Below are 27,969 nucleotides of genomic sequence, written 5' to 3' on the forward strand. Positions count from 1 at the left end.
CTGACGCAAGTTAAAATTAACAAATGATAACGGTCACGTTAGAAGTCCGTCGAGTGACAAGGCAACAAGTATTGGAATTTCTAATGGTTTCGGGGAAAGCTTTCACACACGACTCTTTTCAGGGTCATCACTATTTTACAGAAAGGATGTACCTTTATTGTACATATGAGGCATTTTAAGACATAAATAATTGTCTGAGGTAAGTGTTTTGATAATCTGTTGCTACAGTAAGGCATGTTCAAGAGCTTCTTTGACATGTATACTCCGATAGTTATAAAGGCCTTTCTACTGCTAGTTCGGTATTATAAAACAGTTGTAACCGCTAAGATGCGGTGCATATCCAAAACCTATCGCGAAATGCACACTTCAATTTTCTGACACCTTTTTGAACTTATAATCAGGAGTTAAATTCTGTATTACACCAGTTAAAATTCTATATTAGACCTGTTTGTCTGTATTAGACCTGTATTAATTACCAGTTCTCAGACACAGGGTATTGTAACAAATGGAAGATGTTTAATGTGTTTTTTTCATTGGTTAATATTATGATATATAAGGTAAACTTGAATGATCATGAACTGATTAGACAACACCATGCGTCCTACTTCCCATACAACCTTCAATAAAAACTATGACGGATGTTCACACAATTAATTATGTACGCAACAGACTAATAACAAACATTTATTTTTATAGCCATGTAAACATATATGTTAATTTCCTTTCCCAATCTAAATATTGTAGCACATGACACCACTTATTTCTGGGAATATACGAAGATTTTCATACTTCGGTAAGATTTTATAATTAATATCGTCATAACAATTAATTTTAATGCTAATTTTATTATATTATGTGAATAATTTTTCCGGTGATTTATTTCTTGAAGAAAATAAATTGTGAAACAACTATAATCAGTTGTTAATAAATTTAAACTTATTTATTGTTGCTTAAACATTTTAATGAACAGAATATAGAAATAAATTAAACTGATCAAATATAATTTTACAGAATTTTAATGTAATTGACTATTATAATAATAAACAAAAGAATAAAACTTTGACCAAAATGTTGTTTAACATTCAATTTGATTTCTATAAATGCAAACTAGTAACTTTAATTTACCGATATTCAGGATTTGTAAGTCCATGATGATATACAAACCAAGAAAAACTTATTAAAAGTAAATAGCATTAACCCCAAATGAAGCAAGACCGGGGCTTTTGGTCATAAAACTTTACTCAGTACTCTGAGTACAAAATTTGTGCTCGAAACACCAAATCCAGTATTTTGATTGGTTTGATTTCTGAGTCTGGTACGATAATCGTGCCCGAAATTTTTATGATTGCAAAACCGGGTGTGTCGACATGGTATGTGTTTCTTGCTATGCTATGTATGCATCATCCGCAGTATGAATCTCAGCTTAAGATTAAAGGATAATAGACGGCATTCTGAACTACGGAAGGCGACCAGAAAAGGTCATTACATGAACCCTATATCAAAATGTAATGCATATTTTCTTTTTCATCTTTATGATCGGTATAATACAAGTATAATGCGAGGTTGTCAGAAGGGTCGTTGACCATCTTAATAGTAGTCAGCAAAATGTCAAAGTGAGGTAATCGAAATGTTATACACCTCCACTATTATAATATGTTGAGCAATTGGTAATTAAAATGAACCTTAAAAAAAGGGGGGGATACTAAGGGGAAGACAAATGAAGAAAAAGTCGCTTGTTTTAAGAGTTCAATAGACCGACTAACCTGCATGATGGCTGAAAATCCACATAAGGATATAGTAAACATTATACTATTGTATTATATTTTCCTATGGTGCAGATTTTTGTAAAATCGCGATAAAGTGTAACCTTTCGATGTTTTGGTTTTTCTTGATCTGATACGGAACCAGTTATAATTCATACCCGAATGATAATTTCAATAATTTTTGCAATAAAATGAAACCACAATGTGTCAGCTCGCCTGACAGTGTGCAGCAAAGCTTTAATTTTATTTGAGACAAATAAATGCAAACGAAAGTTCATCTGTTACTGTCTGCCTAGGCCGCAAAACACAAAAACCAATCTACAAGAATAAAAACAATTTTCATTATGTACGCAAATACAAATTATGAATCAAATTAAAGATTCTATTCTTACACACATTATTATTCACATGAATCAAAAATAACACCAGAAAAATACATGTTGTCAGGGGGGGGGGGGGGGGGGGGGGACTTTACTGCACCAAAAGCGAACCTCGAATGACAATATCTTAAATTCACATAACCACCAAAATTATAGCACGTAATATTTGAATTGACCTTATTCAAATATTATGGTCAGTTCTAACTCAACCAATGAAATATACATTTAACCTATTATATACATTCAACACGTGTATCAATGATAAACAAATACACGTGATAATGTTAACATACCGGTGTACATAAATTTAATAAATATATTTATATTGCCTTTCGTAGTCGATGTTCACAAAAAAATAACAGAACAATCAATCCTCTAAAGGTTTAATATACAAAAAAATGACAGAACATACAGGTACGAGCATTTTAGAATCATATCTCGGATTAACTGTTTATTTTCTATCTAAATAATTCATGCTGTGTTCCTAGCTTCTATTAAGCCCGATTCATGTTTTGTATTATTGTTGACAATGAATTAAATTTGTGCTGTGTCTTGAGTTTTGTTAATAAGAATATAAATGTTCATCAAATGTTGTGTCTTTATGTTTTACTTTGTACAGTTGTTAATTTTAGTTCCTTTAAAATTGTTTTATTCTTAAGTTTTCCGGAGAGATTAATTCTATTCCACATCGGAATAGAACCGAATTAATACAGAAAATGTTAAGCATTTCTGTTATATTTGCCCGCTCAGTGCTGCCAACAAGAGTATATCTAACTGTAATGGCAATTGTGCATTATTTACTCTTACGCACCAAGACTATTCTTATGAGCTTCATCATTTTTTCTCGTTGAAACTTGGATCGAGTGATACTGTGTTTGTACCCGTTCTTTCTTTGTTTTTCGGTGGATGTTGAAAAACTTTTATGAAAATGTCTATACATGTATATGTTTTCGAGTTTTATTACATATCATAATCTAATTTCAAGCTTTAAAAAAATGGTTGAGAGTTTCCGTGGATGAAGATAAATTTTAACATTTTCTCACATGTTTGACGTGAGATATAGTTACATTAGTAACTAATCTCTGGGAATCAGATGTAAATGTAACAAACTAGATTTCAACAAAATTACCAAACCATCATTCTATTGAATTTCGTATTAGTTATCATGAAGGATTTCCGAAAAATTGTCCTAAATGTAAAAGCTCGCGATTTTTGAAAATCCCCTTCTGACCTTCGATTACAATTTTTTAAAATCAGCGCCATTTTAGAACTCTACGAAAGGCTTTCATCAAAAGAAATTATACTTATCTTCAAAATAAGACCAAAATTAGCCGTGACGTACATGTATGTCGGTCCATTTTTTTTTTCTCTATTTTACCCTTTTTGTCACCGAACTATAGATTCTACAGAATGGTTATATGTTTAATTTCATAAATCTCAGAGGGCTAATGGTGACATTTATCCTACCTTTTTTTATTTATACCATTTGGATTGCAGATTAAAACCTTTCATGGATGAATAGATGGCTATGTATTGTCCAGTTGCAACTATTACATATATATATTCAGGACGAACATATGCAAATAAATATGAATATGAACACTGCTTTGAACTAGACTATTACGCTGGGCGAGATTTTAAACGTGCCAGTTCACAAGAGTTCATAATAAACCACAGGAAGTTATCCATTTTACGTTCAGTAAAATAATATAAAAATAAGGAGATGTGGTATGATTGCCAATGAGACAACTATCCACCAAAGTTCAAATGAAGTGGATGTAAGCAATTATAGGCAGCCGTACGGTCTTCAACAATGAGAAAAACCCATACCGTATAGTTGGCTATAAAAGGCACCGACATGAAAAATATGAAACAGTTCAATAGAGAAAACTAACGGCCTAATTTATGACAAAACAATTTACGAAAAACAAATATGACAGACATAAACCAACGACAACCACTGAACTACAGGCTCCTGACTTGGGACGGGCTTATAAAGAATGAACAATAATGTTCAATCTTAATTACAAGTTTTCCAATACTGAATCACACATTTTTTCTCAATTCAGTACGGATTCTGATTTAAGTTTAGCCATGGTCGTGTTTTTCTTTGACTTATGGTTTTTAATTACCCCTTGGTTTCTTCTCCTCGTGTTTTTAAATGTTATTTTTTTTTAATATTTCAAGATTAAGTTGTACACCATCTCACGTGGTCCATTTGTCCAGCTGAGTTAATTAGTTGCTATTAAGAATATTCCTAACAAAATTGAGCCTCCACTGACATTTTAAGCCCTTTTCATCAATTAATTCTTTCTTTTTTTGTGTTTGTAAGTTTAATGTGCTTACATTATTTGTAACTCTCGTGCTGGAGCAGTTGCACAGAAACCTTGATGAAAAACGTATGTCTTATAATTTTGAAACTGTCTATAGCTTGATTGATAAAAAATGATATTTTGGTTTTTCAAACCTCTAAGACTTTTGGCACTGAAATTATTAAATGCAAGTGAAATTTCAACATCTGGAGTCCTCTCTAGTATCAAATTTAATCCTCGTCTTAAATATGAAAACAGCAACCTTTAGACATTTTAAATGCATTAGACCAACAATTTTGGTTTGGTCATCATCGACCAACTCTCTTGAAAATTGGCATTCGCTGCTTCTCCGTTAGGCAAGTGGCATTTATGAGTTAGAACAAAGACGGGTCGGCTCGGATTCCGATATTGTGTCTGGGTATATGTACCTCATAGTAATCGACAATCAATGTTTGGGAGAAAAATTATTCTATAAAAAAAGTTGCTAGTGGAGGATATGTAGACAAGTGTCAGATTATTGATTGATAAGTTATAAATATTCTCTCTGGTTTGAATAATAAAAAACAAACATATTTAAACATTGACAGACTTTGCTCAATAACAGTCTCGTTTTCTTATGTGAAAGATCGATAATCAAAAGGTCCGTCGCTGGTAATTATCTGGATAGATTATTTAAACTGTCACCGCCTCGGTGATTTCGTGGTAGCGTGCTTGGCTCGAGTGCCTGATGTCAAACCAAAGTCTTGTCAATTGGTTTTTAGAAGTTACAGCAAAGACTGTCCGGTCCGTATTCAGAATAATGTGCCCGGGTAGGGTGACATGTCTTCCTTCCTGATGACTGTTCTCTTGCACGTTAAAAATCCGACTCAGCGTGTCGGTTTAGTACAAAACATGTCTCATATTCATATTACTGTAACATTTTCTCGTGCTGAATAGGCATATAACTTTAACTTGCCACTGGACGTTAAACTTTCATCCATCCATCCATATTCAATATTGGGTGAAAAAAGAGAACATGTAGAATTTCAACAAATCTGGTTTATCTTCAGAGATTTTAATATAAGTAACTCAAATGTAAAGTTTTATACATATTTCATGAACAAATTCTAGGCCTTGAATATGATGACCAATCATAACTTTACAGTTCACAGTATGCATAGTTTATCTAAAGTCCTGTATGCAAAGTGAATTAATAATATATATGCATATATGTAAGTCGAAACACCTGAATGTGCTTTCTTGTGACCGTGGCATAAAAAAAAATACAAGCTAAAGACACAAAAATACCTCTATAAAACTAACAATAGTGTGTTCTATCCTAAAAATATACTAAAATTCCATATTCACAGAAACAGTAGAATTATTTTGCAAATTTTAGGTCCCAGTGGCAAAAAACAGAAAGAAATCCTTAACCCCTGGGTCATAAAACAGATAATTTAACCTGTAAATGCCATGATTTTATCATAAAGGTCCATTGTATCGAAAACAATAACCTTGTTTTAAATATACTTCCCGGTAAAGTCTTTTATTTTCATTGAAAAGAGGGAGTTCAAGACGGTTTTAAAAGATAAGTGTACGTTTAAGCATACATTCTTCAAATATAAATTTCCTCGCTTTTAGACACGTTTTGACATGCCCTAAATGAGGGTCCGGGTGGGATTTACAGAATGGAGAATAATGGGCCAAAATAATAAAAAATAGATGACAATGCGGTGCCAACATATAAAGAATAAGAGAATAATTTGCAAAATGAATTAAAAAAAAGATAAAAACAGTTTTAAAATTAAAGAATACAGACATAAAGTCACCGCCACCCAGACCCTCATAAATCGTTTCCTTTTGATCAAGATTTCAGTTGTCTGTTTCAACTTATTTCAAAGGTTTTATTGTGCAACTTAAAATATAAGTCATTGTCTTCTACATAATCACGCATGAGTACTGATGTATTTTTATATTGATGAATGTCTAGGCTATTTATAGTATGAAACATTCAATCAACCTCTTTTTATTTCAAGTTTTGTCGATACAGTTCAGACCAAAACTAGGATAAGATTTTTTTCGGCAAATTGAAACCGTGTGTATTTCTTAAGGTGGTACCGTCAAACACCTTGACCAAAATTAATTTAGCCCGTTTAATTTCAATAAAATTTTGACAAAATATTAACTTTGACCCTTTGACAAAATTATAAAAATTAAAAAAAACCTAATATTTCCTTAACAATAGAACGTGATTAAAACGTTCAGCTGATTTTTACAGAGTTATCTCCCTATAGTGGTATGTACCACCTTAATTTATGTTTTATCAATACAAAAGTTCTGTCTCAGATTAATCACACATATTGATGTGGTTATTAAATTTAAAGTCATTTTTATGAAAACTAAAGTAATAACTTCTCATGCATGCAAAGTTCTAACGCATCTATAGACTTCAGACTAGAGTAAGATTATTTACAGTGTTGCAAAAAATTTTAAGTGCTTTGTTAACTAGAATTAAGTTACATTCATGTTTATTTTTTTATGTTTAGATTTATATAATATTAAAGTAATCATGATTATTTATAGAATGAGAGCGATATAATTATATTGTGTAGGTGTATAAACTAACATATGTGTTTAGAGACATATATACGTTGTAATGTTATACCATTGTTTCATGTTAGGGTGAAGGTTGACGCATGTTAAAACGTTTCAACCCGCTGCATTTTTATGCAACTGTCCTAAGTCAGGAGCCTGTTGTTCAGTGGTTGTCGTTTGTTGGTGTGTTTCATAGTGTTTCTCGTTTCTTATATAGATAAGACAGTTGGTTTTCCTGTTTGAATTGTTTTACACTAGTCTTTTTGGGGCCCTTTATAGCTTGCTTTTCGGTGTGAACCAAGGCTCCGTGTTGAAGACAGTATTTTGACCTATAATTGTTTACCTTTTACACATTGTGACTTGGATGGATAGTTGTTTCATTGGCACTCATACCACCTCTTCTTATTTATATGATTGTATAGTATGCAAAGGTGAGTGTATGTGTGAAAAAAAAGAAATAAAAAAGAAAAGAAAAGCTAGAATATATGACTTGATGATTTCAACTTTCCAATTGTCAACTTCCTATTGGGCGGCAGAAACATATCCTCTGTTCAATCGTATGGGGTTTACATATCTCAGTGAATACTTTACGCTCATACATGCAAGTACTATATGGACTTCATTAACAGGGGTGTGGTCCTTTCACAAAAACTGCTCAGAGTTATAAGGAAGAACGACTGAATTCGACACTACATAAGTCTTATGGTCACGATGACGAATTGGTTGACCGATACCCTATGTGTGTCTCAACTCACTAGCGACATGATTTCGCGGTCTATAGTCTGGTAAAGTCTGGTCTGAACTGGTCTGTAATTTTACCGATTATGACATTTTTACCTAGTGTGAATTCGCATGGCGGGTGGTGCATGTGTAGCAGGAGACGCTACCCTATCAACGCAACCGGTCTCTTTCCTTTTTGGGGTTCAGGCGATTCCATCAGTTTCTGTTTGTTACCTTGATTAGTCTATTCCTAATCGATTTACGAGATTTGAACATTGGTTAACTACTGTCGTCTTAATATTTTGAAGTTTGTTTTTTGTATCACATACCGATATTTTCAAACATTCTGAAAAGAAAACTCTTTTGATTCTTTCATAAGCAGAAAAAAGGATGGTACGTCAAATAGGTATTTTACTATTCTGGAAATAACATAAAAAATTACTTTAAAAATGGCGGTCATAGAAAATTATATATATATGCTATGCAGTAGAATTAATTTCTGTAGAAAACAGATAGCAACTTGCTTATATATTTAACAATTTAGAAAATGAAATAAAACTGACCTTAAAAATGGCGGTCCTAGATACTATATATATGAAAAATGGAAATAAAAGTTCTTAGAAAATTTTATATCATACAAAGTAATCATTCTTAATTAAGATGTAAATAATTTCTTCAAACTATAATCAAATGATTTAAACAATATGCTTGAGTTATGCCGCTTTGCCTGAGAAACATCATTTTAGATGATAAAAATTAAAGAGAACTGGCAGCTCGCACATATAATTTGTAAACACTTTTGATTACTTCAAAAAAAGTCGTAGCCAATGTCTATAGAACTTAAAAAATTGTTAAAATATTACATAGACATAGACATATTTTATTATTTCCAATCACAGTGCCCTAAATAGAGCAGTACAATCATACATAACTAAATTAACAGATTTATAAAAAAAACTAGGAAAGTGATTTTTTTATAATTGAATATTTAACAGAACGGAGCAAAAAAAAAAACAACAACACAACTACATTTGTATAACTACGATAACAGTACAATATATATAATTGTCTAGTTTCTGGGCATCTATACCTGTGGAAGGAGAGACAACTCCTACTCCTAAGTAGCATTAGCTACTAATTTATAAAAAAAAAGTTTGCAACATAGAACCTAATTTTGATATAATATTTTTATCTTCACTACTGAATAACCAAATTATATTTATTACATAAAATTCTACATAAGACATAGGTATCTTTGGGATTCTGAACCTGAACCTCGGTACATTGAGTGTGTTTAATCAACATTTGATAGTTAGACTAAAACAACGTTAAGGATTAGGGGGTCTGTCATCTTGATATTTACCTTTAATTCACCTGTCTCAGTTCTTAACTAAAATATTGTTAAAAGAGGTATTTTTAAAAGATTTATTGTTTTTTGGGAAAAGATTGAGTTCAAGACGGTTTATAAATTTAAGATATGAATTTCCTCGCTTTTAGACACGTTTTTGGGGTTCATGCCATGCCCTAAATGAGGGTCCGGATGGGGTTTACAGAATAGAGAATAATGGGCAAAAATAATAAAAAAATGGAAAACAACGCGGTGCCAACATATAAAGAATAACCAATAATTTGCAAAATAAATAAAAAAAAAAGAAGATAAAAACAGTTTTAAAAGTAAGGAATACAGACATAAAGACTCCGCCACCTAGACCCTCATAAATCGTTTAATTTTGATGATGATTTCAGTTGTCTGTTTCAACTATTTTCAAAGGTTTTATTGTGCAATTTAAGATATTAGTCATTGTCTTCTACATATTCACGCCTGAACACTGATGTATTATTATATATTGATGAATGTCTAGGCTATTTATAGTATGAAACATTCAATCAACTTCTTTTTATTTCAAGTTTTGTCGATACAGTTCAGACCAAAACTAGGAGAAGATTTTTTTTCGGCAAATAATTGAAACCGTGTGTATTTCTTAGATGGTACCAAACACCTTGACCAAAATTTATTTGGCCCGTACAATTTCCATAAAATTTTGACAAAATATTTACTTTGACCCTTTGACAAAAATATAAAAATTTCAAAAAATTTAATATTAATGATTAAAACGTTCAGCTTATTTTTACAGAGTTATCTCCCTATAGTGGTATGTACCACATTAATTCATGTTTTATCAATACAAAAGTTCTGTCTCAGATTAATCACACATATTGATGTGGTTATTTAATTTAGAGTCATTTTTATGAAAACTAAAGTAATAACTTCTCATGCATGCAAAGTTCTAACGCATCTATAGACTTCAAACTAGAATAAGATTCTTTGCAGTGTTGCAAAAATTTTAAGTGCTTTGTTAACTAGAATTAAGGTACATTAATGTTTATTTTTTATGTTTAGATTGATATAATATTAAAGTAATCATGATTATTTATACAATGAGAGCGATATAATTATATTGTGTAGGTGTATAAATTAACATATGTGTTTAGAGATATATATATACGTTGTAATGTTATACCACTATTTCATGTTAGGGTGAAAGTTGTCGCATGTTAAAACGTTTAAACCCGCTGTATTTTTATGCAACTGTCTTAAGTCAGGAGCCTGTTGTTCAATGGTTGTCGTTTGTTGGTGTGGTTCATAGTGTTTCTCGTTTCTTATAAAGATTAGACCGTTGGTTTTCCTGTTTGAATTGTTTTACACTAGTCTCTTTGGTGCCCTTTATAGCTTGCTGTTCGGTGTGAGCCAAAGCTCCGTGTTGAAGACCGTACTTTGACCTATAATTATTTACTTTTTACACATTGCGACTTAGATGGATAGTTGTCTCATTGGCACTCATACCACATCTTCTTATTGATATGATTGTATAGTATGCATAGGTGAGTGTATGTGTAAAAAAAAAGAAAGAAAGGAAAAACTAGAACATATGACAAACTTGATTATTTCAGCAAAAACATATCATCTGTTCAATCTTATGGCGTTTACATATCTCAGTGAATACTTTACGCTCATACATGCAAGTACTATATATACGGACTTCATTACCAGGGGTGTGGTCCTTTCACAAAAACTGCTCAGAGTTATAAGGAAGAACGACTACCTTCGACACTACATAAGTCTTATGGTCACGATGACGAATTGGTTGACCGATAGCTTATGTCTGTGTCTCAACTCACTAGCGACATGATTTCGCGGTCTATAGTCTGGTATAGTCTGGTCTGAACTGGTCTGTAATTTTACCGATTGTGACATTTTTACCTAGTGTGAATTCGCATGGCGGATGGTACATGTGTAGCAGGAGACGCTACTCTATCAACGCACCCTGTCTTTTTCCTGTTTGGGATTCAGGCGATTCCATCAGTTTCTGTTTGTTACCTTGATTAGTCTATTCCTAATCGATTTACGAGGTTTGAACATTGGTTAACTACTGTCGTCTTAATATTTTGATATTTTTTTTTCTATCACAGACTGATATTTTCAAACATTCTGAATAAAATACTCTTTTGATTTTTTCATAAGCAGCAAAAAGTATGTTACGTCAAGTATGTATTTTACAATTTTGGAAATATATGTGCGAGGTGCCAGTTGTCTTTAATTTTTATCATCTTAAATGATGTTTCTCAGGCAAAGCGGCATAACACAAGCATATTGTTTAAATCATTTAATTATAGTTTGAAAAAAATATTTACATCTAAATTAAGAATGAGTACTTTGTATGATATAAAATTTTATAAGAACTTTTATTTTCATTTTTCATATATATAGTATCTAGGACCGCCATTTTTATGGTCAGTTTTATTCATTTTCTAAATTTTAAAAATTTATAAGCAAGTTGCTATCTGTTTTCTACAGAAATTACTTCTACTGCATAGCATATATATATAATTTTCTATGACCGCCATTTTTAAAGTAATTGGCATCTTTGGAATTCTGAACCTGAACCTCAATACCTGTTATGTAATGTTTAACAATTTGTTAATTTCTATAGACATTGGCTATTTTTTTTTTAATATTTATATAAAAATTGTGAAAATTATGCGAGCTGAATTCGACACTACATAAGTCTTATGGTCACGATGACGAATTGGTTGACCGATAGCCTATGTCTGTGTCTCAACTCACTAGCGACATGTTTTCGCGGACTTTAGTCTGGTATAGTCTGGTCTGAACTGGTCTGTAATTTTACCGATTGTGACTTTTTACTTAGTGTGAATTCGCATGGCGGGTGGTGCATGTGTAGCAGGAGACGCTACCCTATCAACGCACCCGGTCTCTTTCCTTTTTGGGGTTCAGGCGATTCAATCAGTTTCTGTTTGTTACCTTGATTAGTCTATTCCTAATCGATTTACGAGATTTGAACATTGGTTAACTACTGTCGTCTTAATATTTTGAAGTTTGTTTTTTTGTATCACATACCGATATTTTCAAACATTCTGAAAAACAAATACTCTTTTGATTTTTTCATAAGCAGCAAAAAGTATTGTTCGTCAAATAGGTATTTTACAATTTTGGAAATAACATAAAAAATTACTTTAAAAATTGCGGTCATGGAAAATTATATATATATGCTATGCATGCAGTAGAATTAATTTATGTAGAAAACAGATAGCAACTTGCTTATATATTTTACAATTTAGAAAATGAATAAAACTGACCTTAAAAATGGCGGTCCTAGATACTATATATATGAAAAATGGAAATAAAAGTTCTTATAAAATTTTATATTATACAAAGAACTCATTCTTAATTTAGATGTAAATAATTTCTTCAAACTATAATCAAATGATTTAAACAATATGTTTGAGTTATGCCGCTTTGCCTGAGAAACATCATTTAAGATGATAAAAATTAAAGACAACTGGCAGCTCGCACATATAATATGTAAACACTTTTGATTACTTGAAAAATTTCGTAGCCAATGTCTATAGAACTTAACAAGTTGTTAAAATATTACATAGACATAGACATATTTTATTATTTCCAATCATAGTGCCCTAAATAGAGCAGTATAATCATACATAAATAAAAAAACAGATTTATAAAATAAACTAGAAACTAAAGTGATTTTTTTTATAATTGAATATTTAACAGAACGGAGCAGAAAAAAAACAACAACATAACTACATTTGTACAACTACGATTACAGTTCAATATATATAATTGTCTTGTTTCTGGGCATCTATACCTGTGGAAGGGGAAACAACTCCTATTCAAAAGTAGCATTAGCTACTAATTTATAACAATAAAGTTTGCAACATACAACCTAATTTTGATATAATATTTTTATCTTCATTACTGAATAACCAAATTATATTTATTACATAAAATTCTACATAAAACATCGGTATCTTTGGAATTCTGAACCTGAACCTCGGTACATTACTTGAGTGTGTTTATCCAACATTTGATAGTTAGACTAAAACAACGTTAAGGATTAGGGCGTCTGCCATCTTGATATTTACCTTTAATTCACCTGTCTCAGTTCTTAACTAGAATATTGTTAAAAGAGGTATTTTTAAAAGATTTATTGTAAATAAACGTTACATAGATACACAAAACAAAGAATGACAACTACACGTTAACTAATGAGGTACAAGGCGTATTAGCACTAACAGTATACAGATAAAACGTTTTGTTTTTATTTTAGATTTATAAGATACTATTCATTCAGTCATTTGCAAAATGCATTTGTTTGATATTTTTATTGAGTAAAGATAGTTGACGAAAGTTTTTTAATACAATTGTATAGTCCTGTAGTAATTATAACATGCACGTTTCAGATTGACAAATCTTAAGCTGATTATGGAATAGAAAATATATATTGACATTCTTTTTAAGATTTATACAAGAGATATTTTGAATACATAATTTCTTTTTTTTTCATATATTACAAAAAAAGGATATACAACAGTAAATGATAAAAGAAAACCATATGATTGCGAATATTTTCTTTAAGGTTGTTTATTAGATGGTAAAAAAATTATGCTAAAAATTAAACGTTTTATCCGTTTACATTTTGTTGCTTATACGTCTTATACCTCATTTATTAATACGTGCAGTAGTCATTCTTTATTTTGTGCATCTATGTACCGATGTTCAAACGAATGATGTTTTTTTTCAGGTACAGCCTCGCAAAGATACCGATGTTTTATATAGAATGTTATGTAATGTTTAACAATTTGTGAGTTTCTATAGACATTGGCTAATTTTTTTTACACTAATATAAAAACGTGAAAATTATGCGAGCTTCCGTTTGTCTTTAAGACTTTCATTAGGTTTGAGCTGCAATTTAAATTAAATATTACTCAACAAGTGGCTTTCCATCAGCATGATGCACTTTCGTCAAGCTGAAAATTTGAAAAAAAAGTCAGATGAGAATTTGTTTTAGGCTCGCCAGAGGGTGATCTTACACTGACACACCAAGTCCGAATGGGATAAATATTTTACATCCCAGCTGTTCTAGATTAGATAAAAAATCATTTACGCTTCATAAAATTTAATTTAGAACGCCACACAATCATTAAAATATACTTTATATATTACTATATAGTATATACCCTTTATGAGCCCCGGACACAATGTTTAAATATGTTGAATTAACAGAGAGTTTGTATCCAGTCGTTCGTGTGTAGGGGTATGAATCGTGGGTCTATATGCTCAATGTCTTGAGTTCGAATCCCAGCATAGACACTGGATTTTTTCTACATAAATTTTGATAGTTAGTCTTTTCCGTATAAATATTTCTAAGTTTTATTATGGATTTGACATTCCCGCTAAAATGTTACAGAACAAAGAAAAGCATGTAGAACAAAGAAACTCAAGCTAGGGTGATCTGGTATGGGTGATTCCGCTCAGATCACCCATGGTAGAACAAACAAGCTGGGATGTAAAACACCTGAGATCACCCCTAGTTTATGGTTGGGTTCGTGTTGTTCAGTCTTTAGTTTTCTATGTTGTTTTGTGCACTGTTGTTTGTCTGTTTGTCTTTTTTCTATTTAGCCATGGCGTTGTCAGTTTATTTCCGACTTATGAGTTTGAATGTCCCTTTGGTATCCTGCGCCTCTTTTACATCATAGATGTCTATCACAAAAATTCATACATGGTCACACCATGACAAAAGTAGAGTCTGCGATCTGAAAATCAACAGAAAAAATTAATACATTGTATTCCCATAAATATTATTCTCAGAGAGGTATGTACATAAAAAACGTAATATATGAATGTACAATTTACATTTTGGTTTTTCTCGGGTATGTTTTTATAGTTTATCACACAGAGAATCGTATTTTAGTGATGTATACGACAAACAAAACAACTATAAGAACTGTTTAAAATATAGAAGTTATAATGCCTTGACTTAACGGCGATGTTTCTTTGTCCCATCTTCTGCTGTGTATATATATCACAACTCATTCGCTTTATTTGAAACGAGATATTCCATCCTAATTTTTACGGTGATGTTGTTTATAGAGTTAGTAAATTTAGCTTTGGCTTTGAACTAGCTTTCAGTAACTGTGAGCACTCTCAGATCTGGACTTTGTGTCTCAAGTTCTTTTGTTAGTTAATTTTTATATGACTTGTTTCCATCGGGAGAGGATAAGGCGCCCAAAACATGTTTAAACCACTACATACTGTATGTGCCTGTCCTAAATCAGGAGCCTGTAATTTTATGTTTGTCATTTGTTGCTGTAAATCATATTTGTTTTCGTTTATTGTTTTGTACATAATTCAGGCCGTTGGTTCTCAAGTTCAAAAGTTGTTTTACATTAGTGCCTTTTATATATAGCTTGCTATGAGGAATGGGGTTTTTTCTTTGTTGAATTATATTTGCTAACATCTACGTAAGTTTGATTTCGGGTGGAGAAGAGTTGTATCATTGACAATCATACCACATCTTCTCATGTTTATATTCTGAATTCAAACAACCTTTAATACAGTATTTACTCTTAGGATGTGCACTGTAGCATACGTGATAAAACTAGAAACAAACTAAGTGCCTTATCATAATAGCAGAACGGAACCGGATATATATAGTTAAATGGATTAATGTAGTTAAATGGATTAATGTAGTTAACTGGATTAATGTAGTTAACTGGATTAATCTAGTTAAAAGGATTAATGTAGTTGAATGGATCAATATAGTTAAATGGATTATGTAGTTAAATGAATTAATTAAATTAACTGGATTAATTAGTTAACTGGATTAATCTAGTTAAAAGAATTAATGTAGTTGAATGGATTAATGTAGTTAAATCAAGGATTTGTATAGTAAGAAGGATTGGAATCTCGTGGACTTTTGCATAGACTTATGCAGCGCGAGAGTTTAGTGTGATTACCCATGATGCATTTCGAAGATGCTCAGCGTGCCTTAATTTAATGGCGGATTTTGCATCGCCTTAACATCTAGATAACCGTTATGTAAGTATTACAGTCCATATTTATCAAATGTTATGCATGAAATAATAAGCTTTAAATGGTTCTGGTGCAATTTATCAACTTTTTCGATTGCAGTAAGAATGCACGGTTCATAGAATGAATTTACATTTTTACCCAAATGAACTCAACCTATCCCGCCTAATTGGCTGTCCAAAAATAATTTTCTATTTCATACTCCTCCCTCAAAAAACGGAGATGAGTGATAAAAGTTATATTTTCTGATAGATATAGGATTGCTTCAGATCGTGAGTAATTTCGTAATGTTAAATTAATTCAGAAGAAAATACTGTTTAAATAAAAACTTTTATTTAGGCTTTGCAGGTAGTCATAATAATATATACATATGTCAAGATTATAATACAAATGAAATACCATGTGATCATAGATTATAACTGACAAATAAACTCTGAATTAAAGAACTACTAAGAAGTATCTTAATAAATATAAAGAATGAAGCATAACAAAATAAAAATTCTATGAGATACAAATGAAATGTAAATTTCATACCCGCCAAACCGAAGGTCCGCCAAACAAACAAATCTCAGAAACTGCAAATTGCAACTTTTATAATAATTCTAAAATAATTAGAGAGTAAGTCTACACCATCTTCTATAATCCAAGTCGAGGACTCGAACCTCGATCTCCCATCACAAGGACAGGTGTACTAACCATTGTACTAACAAGGATGCATGATAGAGTCAACAGTGTAAACCCTCTACAATAATAGAAAAAAACAGGATAAAAATTCTACTCTCTCTCATGTGGAGATTAAGAATAAACCTTCTCCTAAAAATAAGCTGCAATTTACTAGTAAATTTGAATTTAAAATTCTTATTCAAATTTCAAACACAATCAAAATTCGTTCTACTTCAAAAGATTCAAAGATGTGCAAGAGTATTAGCTATAAAGCTAAAAACCTTATTAAGACCAGTGGTGGACAAATGCAATTTGTCAATTGAAAACAAAGTGTTAATTGGCTTCCTCACTCTATTATAAAAAGTCTTCTCACATGCCATGTATCTGACATTAGTAAGAGAGGAAACAACTGTTTTAGTACATTGTTAAAATTGACGAACAATTCAGAATGATTAAAATCACATGGCCTGGGTAATATTGAAGATAAAATAATAACACAATCTGGATTACAAATCCTCAATTCATGTATAATATCACGAATGTACCTTTCAAATAAATTAGTATTAATGTTAAATACATCATTTGTACCCACATGTACAATTATATTCAATTTGTTAAAATGGTACCAGGTGAATACCCTGTTTTTTAGTTTCCTTAAAAGCATTTCGCAACTCAGCCGGCTAAAGGCCTGGAGTTGCGTATTTCTCATCTCCGGAAGATACTTTAACATTGAATCTGATATTACTAAACTGGGTTTACCCCATGCCTTCAAACCTACAATATAATGTAAATCATTAACTACTAATAAAATTATAATTCCAAATAAAAAACATATATCACAGTCTACAAATCATTTTTGACGAGACTTGCATCTTGTCATCTAAACCATATCTAAGATACAATTTATAGGCGTCACTCTTCCAATCCCCTTGTAATTGAATGAGTTCAGAAGATACACCACATTGGAATGCCCAAGTTGCACCTCCTCTTCTGAAGCTATGAGATGAGTATTTTGTTGGATCTAACCCAATTTTCTCAATAATGTTTTTTAAAAATGTCTGTAACATATTGTAGGACACTGGCTTAGTTTTTCTACCAGATAATACAAGAAAAGCTGAGGAAGATGCTGAAACAGGAACTTTTTTGCACATGGCCTTGAAGGCACTAAATGCACATAACGGAGAGGATAAAGGTTTAATAATTGGTATTTCTAAAACTCTCTCCCCAAATTGTATAGTCTTAGACCAACGAAACTGAACTAATAAATAATCTTTAAAAACTGAAATATTTTCTCTATGCAAACATGTAGAGCTTTCATCTACTGTCCCAACCAAATTGGATTTTCTACATATCAAATAGAAAGCAAAAAGAAAAATGCACCAATATATGTAACTATTGACATCATCAAAATCTAATTCTTCCCTTATTTTTCATAAAAGACTAGGTGTGATTGGAAGAGCTGCCCGAACTGTGTGGGGATTGCATCGTTTCAATCCCTTCATAAATAATCTAAAATAAAATGACTCAAAATGAATAAAAGATAGATCAAAAAGTAAATGTAACACCTTAACTCCATTCAGATAATTTCTGATTGAGTCTACACTTTTAAATGATCTACTTAAAAACTGTGCAAACAAGCAAGGCAATGTTTTTAAATTATAAAAATGACAAAACAGAAAAAAGGCTTTCCACTGTATCTTTAAATTTGTTCTAGTTCCTGATGCATGTGCAGATTTCAAAGATTCTTGTGCTTGTGTTTTAAGCATGTGGAGATCTACAGATAAACTACGTTCACCAACTGTGACAGAATCTGAAAAAAATTTGAATCTACATTAATATGTTGAAAATTTCTACCTTCAATTGATTTATAAAATTGCATGGGGTAAATATCTGACAAACTCCATCTGGACAACATATCAGGTAGCCTATTATCAATACCGTCTATATGAATAGCTCTTAATTCACATTCTTTAATTGCACAAATAAAACATATTTCTCTAAGACATGCTTGTAAAAAACGACTCCTTGATTTCCCTTGATTAATAACTTGAACTGAAACCATATTGTCACACTGAATGCATATCTTTCTGCCTCTCTGTCCCCACAACTTCAAACAAACAATAACTGACAATAATTCCAAAGCATTTATATGTAAACTTTGCTGGACAATGAAATCTGGAAACACACAATGAAAGAACTGTCCATTCGAAACCCCTCCACAACCAACCAAACATGCATCTGAAGCCATATACTCGTCCGGTTTTGTCCATTCTTGAAGATTCAACAGTGAAACACCATTATATATCTCCAAGAATTCTGACCACCAGAGAAGATCATGCTTCAATTTCAAGGAAACCTCTAAAACACAATCCTCATTTTTAAACTCCCTAAGAAAATTTTAAATTCTTGATATAAAAATACGACCTGGTCGAACACAACTAGCAATAAAATTCAGTTTTCCTATTAAGGACTGTACTTCTTTAAAAGATGCAGTGTCTTTATTTAACCAAAATGAAACTAAGTCAAAAATCTCCACCAATCTATCAGGAGTGACTTCCATTGTCATTTTCTCAGTATCAAACCAAACACCTAAAAAACTCATTCTGTGAGAGGACTACTAGCTTTCTCTACCGATTCTTCCAAACCACAGCTATCTAAAACCCATTTCAATTTTTTATATGAAATATCTGCTTTTCACTAATTTCAGCACCAGCAAAATCATCTAAATAATTTATCAAAGATATATCATGGTTTTTGGCTATAAATCTGACAGCATTCGTCACTGTCTGACAAATGAAAGCACTTGATTTTAAACCCATAGGTAAAACTCTAACAACAAAATAATGACCTTTCCAGGTAAAACCAATTATGGATGTACACCTCTGAGGAGCCAAAAATTTCTAGAACTAAACTTTTTTTCTTAACCTGATTTTTGGGTTTATATGACTGTAAAAAAATAATTGGTGAAGAAAAAATCATATGGTGGTGCACTTCTTTTTTGCCACGGCACTTTGAAAGTACCCAATTTTGATGATTTTCCCATTTTTCATAAATTTTTACCTATTTTTGGGCTATTATCGTGAAAAAAAATCACAGTTCCACAATTAAACTTTTTTTCATACTTTCAATAAAGATGAAGTGGACCAATCTGAATAAATTTAACTTAAAAAAAACTATAGGTAGGTGTTAATATAAGAAAGTTTTATCATATTTTGATGCTTTTTTGTGTCAAATTAACCATGCTGTCAATTTTGTAAATTTGTGATTTTTCTGTTTTAAGAACAAAATGCATATTATTTCAACTTCTTTGTTATAAATCATTGGAAAAATACATATCTAAGAAATTGGAAAAGTAAAAAGTTATATGGGATGTACATTTTTCTGGTAAAATCATTTCTTGTACCCCTCACCCATTTTCTCAAAATTTTGGCTAAAAAGACTGACTTGATTGGTAATAAAATTTAAAAAATTGATTACTAAAAAACTACTCATTGTAAATACGCAATTTTTTTCACAGAGTTAAGTTTGATTATAACATTTTTTAAATTCATTGATATTTTCCACTTGTATCACATGTTTTGGGAATAATTCTTGAACGAGATTTCAACGAGACTGTAACGTCAGAAGAATACATCCTTAAATTATAATCTTTTGGATCAACTGAAATTTGTCTATAGGCTCGGCGTAAATCCCTTTTAAAAATTTTTCAGAATTTACCTTTCTCTTTAATAATTTCAATAAAATTATCCACATTAGGATAATGTAGTTCTATATGTTTACCTAAATAAACATTTTTATCAATTCCATCATTGACTGATTTACCCCTTGGAAAACTCAAATCCATGATAACTCTCCTTTCTTCCGAGTTTGCTTTTGGCACAGAATTCAAAGGAGATATTACCAAATGATCATTAAATGGGTTTGATGCAAAAGGACCTAGTACCGCACCATAGCCTACCTCCTTTTTGATATATTTATCAATATCTTTGGCAAAATCCCTTGCCCCTGTATGATTTTTAGCAATTTTATTGTTTCCAAATTCCTCAAAATTTTCTATCAAAACCTAAAGGCCAACCAAATTCCAACATATCACAGACTTCTTGGTCTTCATAATCACATAATTCTTGTCTCCAAAACTTAATACATAATTTAGAATAAACTGGAACTTTAAATAAATCAAAATTATATCCTGATACACCAATGAAGGAATTATGCAAATTCAAAAGAGAATTTTGTTCTGGTAAAATAACTTCAAATACTGCAATACACAATTTACAATGATCTTTCTTATGTAAACATGAATTTTGTAGTCAGGCTTTTTTATTCGGGCAATTGTATGAACACTCAGGATGTGTTTTTTGGATATTATCTTTTTGCCAACATGAAGCACATATGTGATGCACAGTCCTAGTTATACCTCTAATGACTGTTGTGTGAGTTGAGTTGCTATGTTCACATTTATTGCGCTGATATTTAACACAAAACCAAATTTGCTCTTTACCAGCTTGATTTTTGGAGACTGATCTAAAATTGGCTTGCCTCACTTCTTTTGGCAAACTTTGTCCACTTAACATTACATTCTATAACATCTGTGAGTCATCAGACCATGTTTTTCTACCTAACTCAATAAGTCTTAACCAGGCAGCATAACATTCTAATACCGATGCCCAGTGATAAATGGAACTAAAATAGGCAATTTTCTGTAATAATTTTAAACGTCCTTCTTTTTCAGATTTGTTTTTGCAGAAATTATTTATAATTTCGAGTTCTCCTGCAACAAGCATAATAAAATTCAATTGTTTAAACTCCAAATCTTTACTCACATACTCAAACTGTAAAAAATTATGTGGAAAAAACTGAATTTATAACTTTATCTGCAGATTTTATTTTAAGTCCTGACTTTAACGTTTTACTCTTTTTCTTTGACGATAATTTAGCTGACAATTCATAATCAGAAGAATCCTCAGAGCTGGAAGTTGAACTTGTTTCAGATTCAGACTCGGTACAACTGTTCCCTCTCAATACAGATTCAGGCAACTGTACTACCTTCTGAGATTTAGAATCAGAATGTTTTTTCCTATGTTGACTAGTTTTAGAAACAGAACCCATAGTTAAATTTAATTTTTTTAATTGCTGCAATAACTCTTGTTCACTTGTTACTTTTTCAATTTTCAATTTTACATTTTTATCTTTTGAAGTTTCAGCTAGCCCGGACTTTCCACTAAAATGTGTGTCAAAGTCCAAACCTAACCTCTTCATTTCATCATTTACATCTTTATTTAATTGATCGTTAGCTCTTAAATTCGTTAATGTGATCCCACCCTTTGACTTCTTGGATTTCTTTTTAGGCTTTTCTTCTAACTTTGACATCCCATCTACTTCCGCTTCTAACTCTTTAATCCTCTTGTTGAACTGATCCCTCTTGAGTCGTTGTTTCTTTTCTTCTTTTTTTTAAATTTTTTGAATAAAAACTTTTATTTAGGCTGGCGACTTTTCTCTTAGGACGATCCATAATTTACGGAAATACTACATAAAAGTAACAAAAACTGTATAAATCTCAACGACGACGACAACCGTTGATAAAAATTGAACAAACGACGAAATGCCCAAATTAAATAAAGAATATCGACAATTCGCTATAAACTATTATTCTTTCTGAAAAAATGAACAAACGACGAAATGCTCAAGTTAAATAAAGAATGTCGTTTTGAAAAATGAACAAACGACGAAACACAATGTTCATTAACAAATTAACTTCGCTGATAGAAGTTTCAACGACAAACTAAGACATATTTAAACATAAAAATTCTAGATTATTAAAATGTTGACTACCTGTTTTCTGGTGTTTCTGAAAAGTGAAAATCAGTAGTGAGATCTACTTTTAAACTGAAATTTGTATCAAATATGAATTACTGTAGTGCGTGACCAATAAAAAACGTGTTTAAATTAAATTAGAAGTCAGTCCAAACTAAACCTTGACCAGAGATGTGTTCACTTTTAAATGAAGTGAGACCAATTGTCCATTTACCAATTCACTAATTTATTTTTCTGATTCTTCAATAATTATTCATTTTTAATCAAAAATGTACACATGCATTAGTTTTCGTTATTTTTCCGTTTCCTTGAGTTGATTACCACAAACAGGGGCGCGTCGTAACAAAAATGGGGGTGGCATAGGAAAAATCATTAAAGTTCTATAATTGGCCGAGGATAATGTTCACACATGTTTACAAACGTAAAACATTAATAATAAAATTACTTGAAGAAAGCTCAAAACGATAAATAAGGGAATTGTGATACTTTTCTGGCTTCAAAAATCAATGTGATCCTCAGATGAATCGTAACTTACCAGGCATACATATGGAGGGGATCCAATTGTCATAATAACCTGATACTTCCGTCCTGTTACCGAAATCGTTAAACCATGTTTTTTGAAATAGTTTTACATCAATTTTACATAAAAAAAACCCGAGATTTGCCTTTGCCGACGTGGAAAGGGACAGTGCATGGTTGGTAAAAACTTACTCTTTTCAAACGTTCAGCCCAATGTTTATCAGCTGAGCCTGAACCTCCTATTCCTTACTCAATAGACAATAAGTTAATTTTTTACTGACATCACTACCTCAACACAGCTCATCATTCTTTAATGATATATAGGTACTGCTGTTTTTGCCTTCCATCAATATATAAATCATTTACTCCATTTATGTACCCCCAGCTTCTCTATCTGTTTATACCACATATCACTAGTACAAATAATTATGACGTCTTGGAAGGCTTTTATACTTTTTTGATTTGACGCCTTATTTTTATTTTTTGCTTTGAGGCCTTCCTGTGAAGGCGTCAAAGCAAACAATTAAAATAGCCTTGCAAGACGTCATAATTATTTGAACTAATGCATTACATGAGCTCTCTCTTCTCTCAGCCCAACTGCTAGTAACTATATACCTTAGTTTGGTTTTTTTTTTGTTTGATTTCATTACTCGAGAAGATATGAAAATATCAATTTTTCTGTGCTTTTTTTTAAGTGTCGTTTGATTAGACACACATGTTCTGACATGATAATTCATTTAGGTCCTGCATTGCCTTTTATGATATGTACATGTATGTATACATAGTTTTGTAATTTTTGGATAAGCATATGACTGCTCCATTAAAATAAAATGTGTATTTTTATGTTTGCTACATCTTATCTTGTAGAAAATTTTAACAATAATAGAAACATTGCTAAAATTCCTGAATTGGCATAAGCTTACATATTTAATCATAAACCCATAGAAAACTTATATAAATCTTTTAAATATAATTGTTTGAGCAGAGCCTTTGAGGTTATATTGCTGTCTCTATTGTTGATACAGATTTGATATTGGAATTTTTAAAGCCATATATGATATTGTCTTATTATTGCCATATGTAACTATATTACACAATTTTTTCCAGTATTCCTCAAAATGCCTAAACTGGTGACAGCTAAGAAGAAAGTCCCATCACAAAGAAAGCCCAAAAAACAGTCTAAGCAGTTGTGTGCCAACAACAGTTGACCATTCATACAATAATCATGTGGACTTTACCAATGTCATGCCTTCAAAAGGAAATAGAAATACTAGTGTATCGGTACAACTAAATGAGACTATTGACCAAAACGTTCCTCTGATTGCCATTTATGGAAAGATTTATCAACAATATTTCATTGGGTCATCAACATTCAATCTCTTTTATCAAAACGTGAGAGCTAATCTTTGTGTGTAGGGAACTTTGATAGTGACTTGATAGATGTGATACCAGTTGAACTGGATGTCTATATTTTAATGTAAAAATAAATTATTGAACATCATTTATCAAATTCCTTTACATGCCAGATTCATTTAATATTCTGCGAACCTGCTATAACTCCTTGGTGATGAGTGTATATTAATGATTCTCTTTTCCGCCATTGCCTTTATTAGTCCAGTTTTTCATATAAATATGTGTGATTAATGTCTATGAGTACATGTAGCAAAATAAGGAGACATGGGGTATGATCGCAATATCAAATGAAGATTTTAGCAACTAGTAATCTACATGTATGTTATCATACACAATTATCAAAACCCATACAGCATCATAAGCAAGTCGATAAAATTTCTCGCATGAAACCAACAGCCCGTACATAAAACATGGCCTAAAATCAGTTTTTAGATCAAATTTAAAGTTGACATAAGGGTAAGGAGATGTGGTATGATTGCCAATGAGACAACGGTCTACCAAAGTTCAGCTGAAGTGGATGTAAGCAATTATACAGTCTATCTTTATTTTATATCATGATTGACAAAAGTCATAGACAAGTGTTTTACATGTAATTGTGTGCTATAAAGTCAATATGTATATGTATACTAGTATTCAAGCCAAAAATGTACAAAAAATATATACTGTTAAACAGATAGACAATAAACATTTATGTTATCGTGTTAACCAAGACATTATTGATAAACCTAGCATACATGAAGCTTTACTGCTGTAACTTACCTCATATGAAAGCGTACCAACGTACAATCAGAAAAAGATGAACAAAATCTTCTTGTGATATATGACACGGTATCACAAGTCGCTCTTTTCAAGTTAATGCCTGTATAATACGTAACCATGAATAATTCATGATTGACTACTTGAGAGGCTGTTATGACAGAGAGCTGACACTATAAGGTTGCCCTATTAATTTATGCACAATTGTTTCAAGTTCGATGACAAGAAAGAAAAATGTATCAGTTGGTTTTCGAAGACCCCTTCTGTCCTGTTTGTTAAACCATTCCCCATATGCATTCACAAATGTAATGTTATTAGTACAATTCTAAAAAATTGCTTGCAGTAGATAATTTAAAACACACTGAGTAAGGTTTCTTCAATGCCTATATAATGAAACCGGCTACATGCAGAGCTGGATTTAGAGAGTTTTCCAGGGGCGTCTTCTTAGGCAGTCATTGCCCCCTCCCCCCTTTATGAAATTTATGGATCCGCCACTGACATGTATATAATACACAATGCAGTAATTCTTCTTAAAATGTGTGGTTTGTTCTCAAACTATGTAATTGCCGAAATAGCAGTTCACAATCACTTGTTGTGGTAAGATTAGTTGAGCTTGCCACAAAAATGGTTTTGCACCTATTTCCCGAAATTGATAGTTTTGGAAGAAGCAAATTTGCAAATAGGAATAATGTCATCATTTAAAAGAATGAGATATTTTTTTCATTGTTTTGGCAATTGAATGAAATTAAAAATTTACAGAGGTTAACATATAGTAAACACATTGTTCTTACACATTGAATTACGATTTTTCATCAAAAGAAAACACTTTAATTACGCTTTGTCATCAAAAGAAACTTGAGTGGTAATCAATAATAATTACATTTAAGAATGATTAAAGTCCTTTACCATCACAACAATGTCCATAACGTAAAAAAAAAAAAATAATAATTCGATACATGTGTACAAAAAATTACCGAATAATTGTTCCGATATCGTAAGTGACAAGTAGTAGTGGCGTAAGAGAAAACGATAAATCACGAGATTCCAATCCGTCTTACTATACAAATCCTTGGTTCAATGGATTAATGTAGTAAAATGAATTAATCTAGCTAAAAGGATTAACGTAGTTAAATTGATTAATGGGTTAAAGGGGTAAAAATAAATGTTTAATCGTCCCAAGTGCATTAGAAATGATATCATACTATTTTTTCTTTACAATAAGAATGCTATTGGTCGTAATGCATATAATACTAGCATTGCCATTTTAGCTAAAAAATGAATAATCTTTCTTAATTGATTGTTTCCAAGAATTATAGTTACTGTAGCAATAAATATAATTGTTTATTATTTTGCAGTGATGTCTAGGACAGTGGTCATGAGTTTCCAAGTATGGCTGGTATTTTTCTACTTAATCGATTCAATGGTTGTTGGACAAATGCCGTCAGAATATAAATCTAACGCTGAGTCATACATTACACCTTACCAATCACTTGGAAATCTTAAACCAACAATGGGACAATCCAACTTAGGGTTTGGAAACTCTATGATGCATATGGGCCAAAATAACGATCTTTCTGGAGCGCAAAGTTCACATTATCAACCTAGTATGGTTCCCGTTAATCCAACCGATTTAAGAAGAAGTGTACCAATGATGACAGGTGAACAACAACCATACCAGGCAATGCAGTCCTTTAGAAAGGAATCAAATGTAGGTGTTCCCCAAAGATTTGACTTTCAGGACTTTAACCCGACTATGTTGAATGGACATAACCCTTACAACAGTCACCGACCTACAACTATTATCACCCGAGACAGAGCAAATAACCAACTCGTCGATTCACATGGACCTTCAAATAGAGTATATGGTCCAATTAATCACGTTGGTCCTTCCAATGCAGGAGAAGATACGAAAGGAAGAAAGATAATAGGATATAAAACTGTCCTGGAGAAACGAAAAGTTGCTGTCGTGACGATGACAAAACAACCTGTTGTCCGAATGAAGAAAGTTATAAAAAAAGTTCCAACAATACGAATGGTTACAAGAGAGGTTGTACTTCCAAAACATTAACATATATTATGGACAGCGAAATGTAAATTAACTTAATAAGCTGTATTGGATTATTTATTTTATGTTTGGATCGCTTTCGTTGAAAATATTTTATAAAATAGAAATTCGGACGAGACCGTTTTTTGTCATCTTGTTAATTTCGATATGTATATTTTATCTAAATGTCTACACATATCATTATATAATGTTTTAATGTAAACGCTTTGTAAATATGTGGTAATTATTCGTTCGGCGCCACTGGGAGTAGGTCTAAGAACAAAAGGGTAGATTGGCACCCAAAGCTTCAGATTTATATTGTTCAATTTACTTAATATTATTTACTATTTATGATATTAAATTATAAATGATTAATGTGAACTGATGATGATACTATCTAGTAAAATGGCTTATTTTGAAAAGGCGTTTTTACTCCATCTTCAAATTTTTGTCTTTATTTTCAGATCAATAGTCGTATATAAATCCGCATTGGGACCTCTGCATATATATAAAATTGAGAATGGAAATGGGGAATGCGTCAAAGAGACAACAACCCGACCAAAGAGCAGAAAACAGCCTAAGGCCACCAATACGTCTT

At 31.6% G+C, this 27,969-nt stretch overlaps 1 protein-coding gene across 1 annotated transcript; it reads left to right on the forward strand.

Annotated features, from left to right (window-relative positions):
* Window positions 1-721: 721 nt before the first annotated feature.
* On the forward strand, window positions 722-27,793 carry LOC127729562 (uncharacterized). Its single transcript, XM_052237393.1, has 2 exons — window positions 722-793; window positions 26,683-27,793. The coding sequence occupies exons 1-2, from the start codon at window positions 748-750 to the stop codon at window positions 27,393-27,395; spliced, it is 759 nt and encodes a 252-aa protein (XP_052093353.1). The 5' UTR covers window positions 722-747; the 3' UTR covers window positions 27,396-27,793.
* Window positions 27,794-27,969: the final 176 nt, after the last annotated feature.

Source organism: Mytilus californianus, unplaced genomic scaffold (assembly GCF_021869535.1).
Source record: "Mytilus californianus isolate M0D057914Y unplaced genomic scaffold, xbMytCali1.0.p SCAF_2, whole genome shotgun sequence".
In the NCBI taxonomy this organism is placed as follows: Eukaryota; Metazoa; Mollusca; class Bivalvia; order Mytilida; family Mytilidae; genus Mytilus; species Mytilus californianus.

Bases quoted from the DNA above. Each gene is read 5' to 3' on its own strand.
- LOC127729562 (XM_052237393.1), top strand. From the start codon at position 748: ATGACACCACTTATTTCTGGGAATATACGAAGATTTTCATACTTCG. The intron at 794-26,682 runs GTAAGATTTTAT...ATTATTTTGCAG, and splicing joins ACGAAGATTTTCATACTTCG to TGATGTCTAGGACAGTGGTC.